Below are 13,034 nucleotides of genomic sequence, written 5' to 3'. Positions count from 1 at the left end.
GAATCGTAAGCTATTTATTCTGGATGAACATAAACTACTTTAGAAGCCTGTTTTTTTGTGCGGTGCATATGACTCTCATTGGAGTGGATCGACTTTTTAACCTCTATATAATAGCTTTATTTTAATTTGATTTTTTGATTTTTGATTTTTTTTTGGCTTACATCCATGTGGCTGCCCAAGGCACGCTATCTGTTCTGAGGGATTCACCTACAGCCTGCTTGGGGGATTTTTTTAAAAACCCCACCTTTTCAGAAAAAAAAAATCCCATTGCTTTAATGGGGTTGAAAAGACGTGGTTTGGGAATTGAAATGGCGTATCGGAGCGGGGGAAATGGATTGGGAATTCTGGTGGTATTCTTAGTGGATTTACTGGGGATCGCGGCCACCAATATGGAACCAATCTACTGGAATTCTTTCAACAAAAGGTAAGAGTTTCGCCGAGCCATAATTTCATATCCTATTTATTAATGTGCGTATTTTCAAACATTCGCGATTTGCAAACGACAGTTCTATTTTGATCTCGGTTGCACATTACGGTTCCACACCATGGTCAATCTTCGATATTTTGAAGCCTAGTTGAGCAACACGGAACCACTCGGCGTGTCGCCTTCATCAACTAATGCAGGCAGCTGTAAAACTTCTGAAACTTGATGTATAGATGTCGGAGACACCTGTTAAGGTTACATTATGTAGGGGTTCTATAACGCCACATCAATAAATCCATATGTATTTGTCCATAACATTGCGTTGTGTATTCTGCTATTTCGTAGAATGGTAGACTAAATGGACTGCATATTTCGAGATTGCATGAAAAACCTCATTCCGTTGCAAGGCCACTTGTGACACCCAAAGTGGACTATTAGTTTATATTTGACCTCCACTAAATTCACAACAATAATAATAATAGGCCTAATGGTGACATTTAAGCACTGGACATGCTAAAAATTTACGGTAAAATAGTCAAGTTGCTCTAAAATTCGCCTTCTTCGGTTGAAGTTTCTCTAAAATCCGCCTTCTTCGGTTGAACTGTTTTGGTTAGGGGACTTCATGCAAAAACTTTTTGCTCCGAGCAGTGACAAATTATATGTTGTTCGACGTGCTGTCTTCTAGTATTTTGGAAAATATGATGGTCTGAGCGACAAACTTTTAACCGTCTGACATATTTTGGGCTCTTTTGTGCGTCATTGGGATAGAGATATTGTTGCAGAAACTGTATTGTGAAGTCACATTTCAGTAGGCTATCTTCTCTCGTAAAGGTGTCGACAGATATGTGGAGCGGCCTATCCTCGGCTAAGAACGTCAGTCATAATGGAATTTCCTCGTGCACGGTATCGTTTGCGTGAGATAAGCGCTCGGCCTGTACAATTCGGTTATCGCAACGCTGATATCGCATTTAGTTGATAACAATTGCAAGTAGGCCTAATGTTGGTCCAGGCGGGCTCTTCGGTTGTCTTGCAATGTTAGCAGGATACATTGTTAGGCTACCAAAGCGATGTTCATTGAATCGCATCAATTTAACGAAAACTAATTGCAGGAAAACCTTAATAGGCCTAACCACAACCATACAAACGAGAATCCTTATTTACTATGTGGGCGTGGATGTGTTGTTGTTGTCTTACTGACAGATAGAGGAGAAAGTTTCAATTAATTTGTGTCTGTCTATAATTAATTAAGCTTTTAAGTTAGCCCCAGACCACCCAACCTATCCCCAGCAATGTCAACATATTGTCAGATAGCATTTAATTCGAAATTTTCTGCTGCTTTCTGTCTTGGAAGAACACACAAGCAAAGTAATTAGTACCATTATAACACATTAACTTTCGAAAATGGCATTTTTAAATTTGGATTTGTGGCTATTAAAGCAAAGCAAAAGTAAATTTTGCATCGTATCAGGGAGTTCTGAAAAAGAGTGCTCAGCTGAATGTTTCCCTGTCTCTTCCACTCTCTTCTGTGGATGTGCTTAATTAAAAGCACAGATCTGGACATGTCTCCAACCTTGCGGTTAATTACGTCACTTAAATGGCAGGGAATTGATCTCTGAGAAGTGTGCGAGTGAGAGGTGGAAGGGTAGATCAGTGAGACTGACAGATTGTGAGAGGCAAAGTGAGAGACGGAGAGAAAACAAATAAATTTGGCATGAATGAATTGTTTGTGCTATAAAATACACTATGCATTATGCTAGGGGAGTTGCTTCCTCCAGCATGCGCTAGCACATTTTAACAGACATACGCTACTAATGTACTGATCCAGGGTGATTTTGTGAACATAGGCCATTTAGACAACAAAATGGATAAGGGAGCTTTTCTAAGATGGTTCATCTTTTTCAAAGGTACGTCAGCATTGCCTGCATTGCACATGTAGCCAAGTTGGCTAGGACCCAGAAGATTGATGGTTCCAGCCCTGGTGTAGCCATTGTAAGAACTGCCCCGGCAGTGTTGGGCCCTTGAGCAAGGCTGTTAACCCCGCAGTTTTTCTGGGGGAAATTGTCCCCGGATTAGTCTAGTTAACTGTAAGACGTTTCGGATTAAAAGCGTCAGTGAAATAACTGTAATGTATCCAAAGATTCAAACCTGCAACCTTATTATAATGAATCAAGGGCCCAATTTTTTCCACACCATTGCATTTAGATTTTTTCATACTTGTTATACACTGTACGCTTGAGCCATGAAATTCATTTAATAGTATTTGGTGTAATAATGATATTGGCTTGGAATACAAAATGCGCCCATAAACTTTATCAAACACGGGCTACACATTCCATGGACCTAACTTTTCCCCAGAGAACAACATCTGGGACAATGGGAAGATTTCTGCACTGAACGTGTAGTCTGTGTAACTCAGTCGGATTGTATGTTACCCAACCGAACAGTTACGGGGCGACTGCTTGATGAATGAGCTGGGCGTGGATTGAAAGGGTGGGATTTGAGCATTGTTGAGTGACTGGGGCTCGGATGCCCTTGCAGACTGGTGCAGGGCCTGTGTTCGGCAGCCCGGGTGGAGATTTCTCCCAGTCAATGAGTGTATTATCGCAAATGCTCTCTGACAGTGGGTGTCTCCCCAAAGTTATACTACAACTCACACGCGCATTAAAAATTAATCCCCGGCTTTTCAATAATTAATTCATCCCCAGCTAATTGGCTTGGGGTAAGAAGTGGGTAAGAATGAGTTTTTGTTTTGGAGGGTGGGGTGGGGGGTGGGGGTTTATAGATTTAAAAAATACCTTTATTGAGACACCCAAAGGTTTAGAAATGTTACTTGTGTTTGTGATGGAGAAGGAAAATCACTGGTTAAACATGCCGGATTAGCACAAAACATGATTTCACTCTTGTTTTACCCTCCAGCACACAAACATGTTTGCTGATAAAGTGCATATTCTAACAATAAGCTTTGCTTATTAATCTGTCAAGTAGAGGAGTGTGTGTGTGTTTGTGTGTGTGTGTACATGTGCTTGTGTGTGTGTACATGTGAGTGTGTATATGTGTGTGTGTATGTATGTATGTGTTTCTGCCTGTCTGAGTGTGTACATGTGCGCATGTGTGTGTGTGCATGTACACTCAGTGAGCACTTTATTAGGTATTTTTTTGACTTATTTTTTTGATTTATTTAAGTCTTATGCTGCTGTAGCCTATCCACTTCGAGGTTTGACGTGTTGTGTGTTCAGAGATGCTCTTCTGCATACCACTGTTGTAATGTGTGGTTATTTACATTACTGTCACCTTCCTGTCAGCTTCAACCAGTCTGGCCCTTCTCCCCTGACCTCTCTCATTAACAACACGTTTCTGCCCGCAGAACTGCTGCTCACTGGACGTTTTTAGTTTTTTTGCACCATTTTCTAGAGACTATTGTGTGTGAAAATCCCAGGAGATCCCAGTTTCTGAGATACTCAAACAACCCAGTCTGGCACCAAAAATCATTCCACGATCAAAGTCACTTAGATCACATTTCTTCCCCATTCTGACATTTGGTCTGAAAAACAGCTGAACCTCTTGACCATGTCTGCATGCTTTGATGCATTCAGTTGCTGCCACATGATTGGCTGATTAAATACTTGCATTAACAAGCTGGTGTACAGGTCTACCGAATAAATTGATCACTGAGTGTATGTGTATATGTATGTGTGTGTATGTGTGTATTTATGCATGTAAGTGTATGTACGTGTGTGTGTGTGGGTGTATGTGTGTGTGTGTACATGTATGTGTGTGTGGGTGTATGTGTGTGTGTGTACATGTATGTGTATATGTATGTGTGTGTGTATTTATGTATGCAAGTGTATGTACGTGTGTGTGTGTGTGTGTGTGTGTGTGTGTGTGGTGCTCCTGCTCCCACACACACGCGGAGGGGATGCGAAGATAACCTCCCTGGGAAGCGTGTGCAGTGTCCCCACAGCGTTTTACAGTAAGCGGCCCGGCTGCGCGCTGTCAGTCCCAAAAACCGGAATAAACAGGACTATTCCCCGGGCACACGGGCAGGTGCGGGGCCCCTAGACAGGGTCACCGTCAGTCTGACCCACTGAGCTCCATTTTAGCGCGCGCGGCACGGCGGAAAGCGGGAGCCGGAGGCAGCCCGCGGGCGGACGGTGAGTCACCCCGTAAAGCGCTCGTTCAGGGGACACGCGGCGGGATTCGTGAGAACGCTGCGCGGTCCGGCGGATCTGTAAATGCCGGGACAATGGGGATGCAATATGAGGTGTGAAATTAACTTTGAGCAGAGACCAACAAAAACTGACAGCGCCTCATTTCTCAGGAACGGTAAAGCGGGAGTTGCTATGGAGATGAGACCGGGGCGGGGCGGGTCCCTGCAGGGGGCGGTTGGTGTGGACGGACGCAGGGACGTAGATCTCGTTTCAACTTTTGAAGGGGACCACAAACAGAAACCCTTTCAGACCCTTTCGTTTTTAGGGAACACTAACAGGACCTCCGAGTACAACATGATTATGTTGGGGGGGGGGGGGGGGGCATTTGAGGCTTTCCCAAAGTTGGGGGTGGAGGTGTAGTGTCCATGGACAGACAGATGGATGGAAGGACACAGCGATAGTGGAGAGAACCTTTAGGGATAACCTCTGTGTTTGTGTGTGTTTGCATTTGTGTGTGTTGCCGTTTGCATCTGTGTGTGTCTCTGTGTGTCTGTGTGAGTGTGTGTGAGTGTCTCTGTGTGTCTGTGTGAGGGTGTGTGAGTGTGCGTGTGTGTCTCTGTGAGTGTGCGTGTGTCTCTGTGTGTCTGTGTGAGTGTGTGTGAGTGTGCGTGTGTGTCTGTGTGAGTGTGTGTGAGTGTGTGTGCGTGTGTGTGTCTGTGTCAGTGTGTGTCTCTGTGAGTGTGTGTGAGTGTGTCTCTGTGTGTCTGTGTGAGTGTGCGTGAGTGTGTGTGAGTGTGCGTGTCTGTGTGAGTGTGTGTGAGTGTGTGTGTGCGTGTGTCTGTGAGTGTGCGTGTCTGTGTGTGTGTGAGTGTGTGTGAGTGTGCGTGTCTGTGTGAGTGTGTGTGTCTGTGTGAGTGTGAGTGTGTGTGAGTGTGCGTGTCTGTGTGAGTGTGAGTGTGTGTGTCTCTGTGAGTGTGTGTGTCTCTGTGAGTGTGTGTGAGTGTGTGTGTGTGAGTGTGTGTATGTGTGTGTGTGTGTCTCTGTGTGAGTGTGTGTCTCTGTGAGTGTGTGTGTCTCTGCGTTAGCGTGTGTGTGTCTCTGTGAGTGTGAGTGTGTGTCTCTGTGAGTGTGTGTCTCTGTGAGTGTGTGTCTCTGTGTGTGTGTGTGTCTCTGCGTTAGCGTGCACTCTCACCGCAGTGTGTGCGTGTCTACGCTTGGCCCGTTGCGAAACTCGTCTGATCTGAAAGCCAGCGCCATGTGTTCTGTAATCGCAGATGCTCTGTTTATAATTTACTTCGGTCGTTAATTTGCCGGGAACATATGCAAAAAAACACTGACACAAATGTCCAAAGCATTATACCTAGTGTCTGCAGCCAAAGCTAACTTCCCACACTCTCCTCCAGATGGCCTCTGAGCAGACCAGAAAGGCCCTCTAGCAAACAAAGGAAACAGAAAGCACAATACAACTTCAGCGAGACGGGATTTACATTGCACGACTGCGATAACAGCCTTGATTTTGTTTTTGTTTTCTCAAAACCTTTTCAGTGTCCCAGAGCTCCTGTAGCTGTTCGGGGTCTGCTTGGGAATTCCATGACATTCCGTTCTGGATCTATACCAATAGACAGTGAAGGCATTTGACTGTTGGAATTTTTTTTTGTCCATTATATTGTACCTTTGGCAGAAAAAGCCCTTGTCCAAAATAAAAAACTGTGACACTGCGGTCGCCATTCTTAACCCTTTGAAGAGTAGGTTTTTTGGAATGCTTTTTTCTGAATTTCAGAAGTCAGTGTTGTAGAACTTAATTGCCTTAAATTACCAGTCGTGATTGTTAAATCACAGAGGGCTCTACGCTAACTTTTAGCCTAAGTTGAAAAATGGAAAAGCACAGTAAATTATTAAAATGAGACTTTTTTTATTATTAAAATGCCTCTGGTGTTTCATTGAGTGTATCGGTTTCATGTATTTCATATGAGCGGGTGGGAAGAGTGCTGGACTGACAGGTAGAAATATTGGCGGACAGGCGCACGGAGAAGCGCAAGACCAAAACGAGGCTCAGAAACAAGGGAGAGGAAGAGAGAGAGCGACAGACAGACAGACAGACAGAGGAGCGGGCAGACAGACAGACAGACAGACAGAGGAGCGGGCAGACAGACAGACAGACAGACAGACAGAGGAGCCGACAGACAGACAGAGGAGTGGGCAGACAGACAGACAGACAGACAGAGGAGCGGGCAGACAGACAGACAGACAGAGGAGCGGACAGACAGACAGACAGACAGAGGAGCGGACAGACAGACAGACAGACAGAGGAGTGGGCAGACAGACAGACAGAGGAGCGGACAGACGGACAGACAGACAGAGGAGTGGGCAGACAGACAGACAGACAGAGGAGCGGACAGAGAGACAGACAGACAGAGGAGCGGACAGACAGACAGACAGAGGAGCGGACAGACAGACAGACAGACAGACAGAGGAGTGGACAGACAGACAGACAGACAGACAGACAGAGGAGTGGGCAGACAGACAGACAGACAGACGGAGGAGCGGACAGACAGAAAGACAGAGGAGCGGACAGACAGACAGACAGACAGAGGAGTGGACAGACAGACAGACAGACAGACAGAGGAGTGGGCAGACAGACAGACAGACAGACAGAGGAGCGGACAGAGAGACAGACAGACAGACAGACAGAGGAGCGGACAGAGAGACAGACAGGCAGACAGACAGAGGAGCGGGCAGACACACAGACAGACAGACAGACAGACAGACAGAGGAGCGGACAGACAGACAGACAGACGGAGGAGCGGGCAGACACACAGACGCAGACGTCTCGTACGCCGGATGGCGGTTACGCCAGGAAGCCTCCAGAATGCCCCGTGCTGGCGTCCGTGAGCGGTTCGATCGGCCGCGTAGCTAGCGTGTGATCCCGGGTCATTCGCTTCTGATTAGCCAGAGTAAAAAACACTCTGAGATCAATTAGAGATCGGTGGAGGGGGAGGGGGAGGGGGAGGCGGTGAGATTCAGTTGATGGTGTGTGGAAAAAGGGGGGGGGGGGGCGTGTTTTTCCCGCAACTCAGAGCTTGGCATCTTTATTGAATCTGTAACTTTATTCAGGCCAAAAAGGGAAAACCCCCCCCCCTCTGCAATCGTCAACAGCTAGGGCAAATAATCCTTTTCTGTGGCTGGAGGTGTTTTAAATCACGGTAACATGTTATATCCGTCCCGTTTTTAACCGCTCACAACCAGAGCTTTAACCAAGTTACCAGTGACAGACATAACACGTTAAACTCAACGGCTGTTCTGAAGTATTTGTGTGATCTAACTGCAGTTTTGTTTTAAGAAAAAGTACTGCGGTCTTTGCTTGGAGTAGTCATGGCCTTTTTGGATTGGAGGCAACCAAGGAAAGGCGACCATAGCCTGGAAGGTTCTGGAGAGCAGGAGCTGGTCGGGGCAGGGAGGGTGTGGTACCCCACCCACATTTAGCTCACAGCTTTTATTAGGCTATTTGCCTCGGTGGCCAGAGAGGCGTAGCTCTCACTTCTGTAATGGGAGTGTTCAGGTCTGTAAGGAAATGGCCCCCGGCCATATTCTCCCTGTCTCACCTGAACATCCATCTAGCGTTCGTTTGACTCATTTCCCCGTCTGAAAGCTCTCATTCATAACGGTGAAAAAAGGGCAATTTGTGCCGGGAAAGTTGAGCTTTTCTTTTTTTTTTTTAAGTTTAGATAATTGAATAATAAAAAAAACGAGAGAAGTTTTTTCCGCCGAAATCAAACCAAACGGACTCGGAAAAGCGGGGCCTGTGTTTGATTTGCGGAGACGTTTTGGCTCGGCGCGGCGAGAACGCGCCGCGGTGCGCCTCCGAGACTCGCCCCACATCTTCATCCCTCCCTCGTCTCCCTCTTCACGAAGTGTTAACAGAAATGGCCGAAAAATGTATTGCTTTCATGTTGGACAAATTCCAACATCAGGGGTTAAATTTCCTTTGAGGCCTAACGCCCCCCACCCCCCACCCCCACCCCCAGCAAATCACTCGCTACTATTCTACCTCTCCCCCCTCCTTTCTCTCTCCCCTGCTTTCTCTCTCCTCCCCTCTTCTTTGAACAAAAGAGCTCCTTGGAGTGCCTTGCTGAAAAGCCCCCCTCTCGCTCGCTCTCTTTCTCTCCATCTCCTTTCTCTCTGACAGACCTGTAGAATTATTCCACCTCTTAATATCCCTCCCTCCCCCTTTCCTTCCCCCCCCCCCTCTCTCTCTCTCTCTCTCTCTGTTCGCCTCAGACAGGTTTCCACACATCCTCTCCTTTCTCCTCTTACCTCTGCAGGCAGCTCACAAGTTTATGAGTAAACTTTCTTTTTTTAAAGACTGCACATTCCTCTTCTCTCCTTCTCTACTGTGTGTGTGTGTGTGTGAGGTTGGTAGTTAGTGCGCGTGTGTGTTTACGATGCTTAAATGCATGCCGTTACTTGTCGTTTTGAAGAGTCTTTCTTCTGCAGAACAACGCTGGCTCCTCTACAGACAGCGTGGAACCAGCTCAGAAGCTCAAACGGCTGGAGATCAGAGCAGCACCAGGCAACTCCAAACAATGAGAAACACATTCCCCACTACCTCCCCCTCTCCCTCCCTCCCTCGCTCCCTCTCTCCTCCTGCTCTCCGTTGGAGTCCAGCTGTAGTGTAGGTCCGTGTCCGCAGGAGAGTAAACAGATGGAGTGGTTTCTTTCTGCCTCCTGATGAAAGGGGGGCAGCGGTAATGCAGGGGAGAGGGAGAGAGGGAGAGAGACGCACAAAGGCCCTCGGATCTGTGCAGCTCCCGTCTCTGTGTTCAGACTTAATTTGATCAATGTGTGTGTGGGGGCCTGTGTGTGTGTGTGTGTGTGTGTGTGTGTATGGGTGTGCATGTGTGTCAGTGTGTGTGCACGTGTCTGCCTGTGTGTGTGTGTGTGTGTGTGTGTGTCTCCATGAGTGTCTGCCTGTGTGTTTGTGTGTGTGTGTGTGTGTGTGTGCTACCTGTGTAAGCCTCAGATCCATAATCCTGGTTCCCAGTTTCACACTACAACGTGTGCGTGTGTGTGTGTGTGTGTGTGTGTAAGTGTAAATAAGCGGAGAAAATAAGCCTAGCCTTCACCTACCGGTATACACACACACACACACACACACACACAGGCAGACACACATCCACACAGACACACCCACAATATGCACACGCTCTACTGTGAAACTGGGAACAAGGATATGGATCTAAGGCTTACTGGGTGGCATTACTGGAGACACATCTCTGTGCACCCCACAGACGGGGGGGTTCTGAACCCCAACACTGCCCCCCTCACCCAAAACAAGTCTTCTTGTTTTTCCAGCACCTCACCGAACAGTGCTCAGATCTCTCGATTATAGAGCCTTACGCTGCATCGCAACGCCCAGAACCGACCGCAAATTCCAGTCAAAAAGTGATCATTTCACAGGTTTTCTGACGCGGCATTCCCAAACGGCAGCCGTTAAGCCCCAGGATCAGGGCTTCATTTTCCATTAAAGGGACTGGAGTGGAAACCCCCCTCCCCAAAACTTTTAAACCTGACAGGAGTGTGTCGGAGCGGGGCAAGGGCACGGCAGAGACGTCAGTGTGTGAGCGAATGAGAGGCCGGCTCTTTCAGGAAGCCGTCTGTCCTCCAGCCCAAAGGCTCTCTCCATGTCATTAGTTTTCTTTTTCTTTTTGTTTCAGTTTTCCCTCGATTTATAAACCATGAAATCTTCATCACGCACTTTGCATTGACAGCAAGTCCTTGAATTCGGTTCCTGGCACCCCATTATGCGATTCAATTTATATGTTACTGAGAGAAATGTGCGAAACTAAAGGAAATTAGATAAATTATGAATTGGGGAAAATTACAAACCATGCATAAATGGCAATTGCAACACAATATTTATGGAGGACAGGCACATCTGTGAAGTAATTTTCGAGTTGAAATAAGGATGACACAATTCAAGATTTGCCAGTGGGGTAAGAAAATAAGAAAAATATCACTTGTCAAGCAAACAGTAACTTAAAACAAGCAAATATTTTCTGTGTGAGAGACCAAAAAAAGAAGATTTTAACTCATTGCAAGATGACTTTTTTTGCAGTGTGTATATAGAATATACAGTACATAGAGGTAGTCCCTTCAAAAAAGTCTCCAGACATCTTTGTCTCATCAGGGACAAGCAGACCAGAAGAAAATATGTAGAACCACAGTCGGGTAACTGGCTAAAGCAATGCAATAATATTTGAATGCAACCATCTGTTTAACTTTCAGCACCAGTGAGTATCTTTTTTATAACTTCAGACCACATTATTGTGTCAAAAAAAATGCATAAAGCAGAGAGAAGGGCAACAAGACTGGTTCCCAGTATCAAAGCTAAACACTACAGAGAGAGACCAAAGGATACTTAATCGTGCTGATCTCAGAAAAAGGGGGGAATTGGATTTTTAGAAAGTGGATTACAGTGAAAAGAAGAGGCAGCTGAGTGTGCTAATTATCTGCCCTCCAGAACTGACCAGTGACACTGCAGCAATAGGCATTGGGAAGATGCATACAGCAGCTTAGGTTTTTATAGGGGTTTGTAGCAGGGGCTCCTTGAGTGGCCATGTCCACGGCTGATAGAGCCCCGGATACACATTAGCCTAGACAAGAAGATGAGCGTTGACGGGCCGAATCGGCTGTTTTTTGTTATTAAACGTTCTTAAGTTCTTATGTCCTTAAACAACCTTGAAATACCAGCTTTGCGAACACATAACAAACTGCAATTAACGTACTACACCGACTAACACGCCAACCTGAATAACAATGAGCACTAATTGTTTTTGTATCTGTTGGGCTGGTGCCAAGCCGGAGAGAATCTTGGGTAAATTATCAGCAGTCTGTGTGTGCGCGCATCTGCGTGTGTGTCCGAAAATCCACCCCCCCGCCCCCCCATAAGACGCTATTTACAAAACAAAACAAGGAAAATGAAACAAAGAAAGTTCTCAACAGAGGCATGAATAGAGTGTGTGAAAACAACAGAAAATGGCCTGTACCACTTGACCCCGTCTTAGGGGGGTGTGAGCGAGGGGAGGATAATCCTCCTCACTCACACTACCCGTCAGCTCCCTCAAGCACTCCTCCGGAGTGGCGCGCTCTGCTGTCAGTCACGCAACAAAGCTGTCTGTGGAGGGATTAAATCTCTGTGTCTCTGTCCCTCTCTCTCGCTCTATCTCTCTCCCTTCCCCCCCCCCACTGAAATTTAAACACTTTATTGGCACGACTGGTGAGCCCCCGGCTACTGGGGGTGTCGTAGCAGGTGTCAAACGCTTGTCGAGAAAAGGGAGAGCAGGCCGTGTCCTTCGCTGTAGTTCTGGGGCCTGTGTCTTGGAGCAGGATTACTGCGTTAGCTGGATAACCACACTGAGTGACGCCTGGAGACCAACCAATTCTGGAAGACGTCCTGAAGTAAAAAAGTTATTCTGGGTTTTACCGGGTTGGGTTCATAACCGTTACCAAGTGAACTCCATTATCCTGCTTCCTGATACAGGCCCCTTGTCTGCTGTAGCTGTCGTTTTGTCCTCCCCAGCTCTGGGCTTAGGGCGATGAGTGAGACCCCCCCCCCCCCCCCACCCCCGTCCCAGCTCTGGGTCATGGGGGCCAGGGGACCGCCTGCCCCGCGTTGGCCTTGTCCTCGAGGTCAAATATTAATCCTTTTAAATCCGGGGAACAATCCGGGACGTTAATCTCATCTGCGAGCCTGGGAGAACTGGACAATATTTCTCATAATCAGAAGAGAGGAATTTAAGATGGAGGGGGGGGGTTGTCAGGAAGATGGAGGGAAGACAAAGAGAGAGAGAAAGGAGAGAAAGTGAGCGTGAGTGAAACAGAGTGCCCCTGTTCTGTCATCTTCCTGCAGACTGCACTGCAGCTAAAAGCTCTGCGTATTGTTCTTACTTCTCCGCATAAATGATGCTTTAAAATGTATTCAAAATACCTTGAGTGGCAGATGATAATGTTCCCCTCCGGTTAATGTGGAAACTCACAAGACGGCGTCGTTAAATGTTTGTGTCAAACACAATAACCCCTCTTTCGGGTGTCTAATAAGATTTGCCGTTTGTAAACGCAGTGTACACAATGAGAAGATCTAATAATGTAATGTTGTGACGTGCTCCTGGGCGCAGGTAGAAATGCGGGGAGGTGATCACATGACCTGCACTCCCACCAGTGCTCGGAAACAGAAGAAGAGCGAGTTTTCTGAGAAGCCTTTGTCTGGCACTGTCTGGGATCGACGTTACTGTCACACTAACAGCCCTACAGACACTGTTTTCTTTCAGTTTTCACTCAATCTTTTCTACTTTACACCTGACACACACACACACACACACACTCAAACACCCCAGCCCACCCTCCTCTGTTCACACCTCTTGAATGCACATGCACAGCACTCAGCAACCAATCAGACTTCCTCA

The 13,034-nt window shown here is 46.8% G+C and overlaps 1 protein-coding gene across 1 annotated transcript in view; it reads left to right on the top strand.

Moving 5' to 3' along the window:
- Positions 1-275: 275 nt before the first annotated feature.
- The window catches only part of efnb3b (ephrin-B3b), a 66,864-nt gene continuing 54,105 nt past the window's right edge, over positions 276-13,034 (top strand). Inside the window, exon 1 of the mRNA XM_061236568.1 lies at positions 276-424. Coding sequence (XP_061092552.1) covers positions 276-424 — 149 coding nt within the window. The remainder of the gene's footprint in view (positions 425-13,034) is intronic.

Source organism: Conger conger, chromosome 3, assembly GCF_963514075.1.
Source record: "Conger conger chromosome 3, fConCon1.1, whole genome shotgun sequence".
Taxonomy (NCBI): Eukaryota; Metazoa; Chordata; class Actinopteri; order Anguilliformes; family Congridae; genus Conger; species Conger conger.
This window is presented reverse-complemented; position numbering and strand designations above follow the sequence as displayed.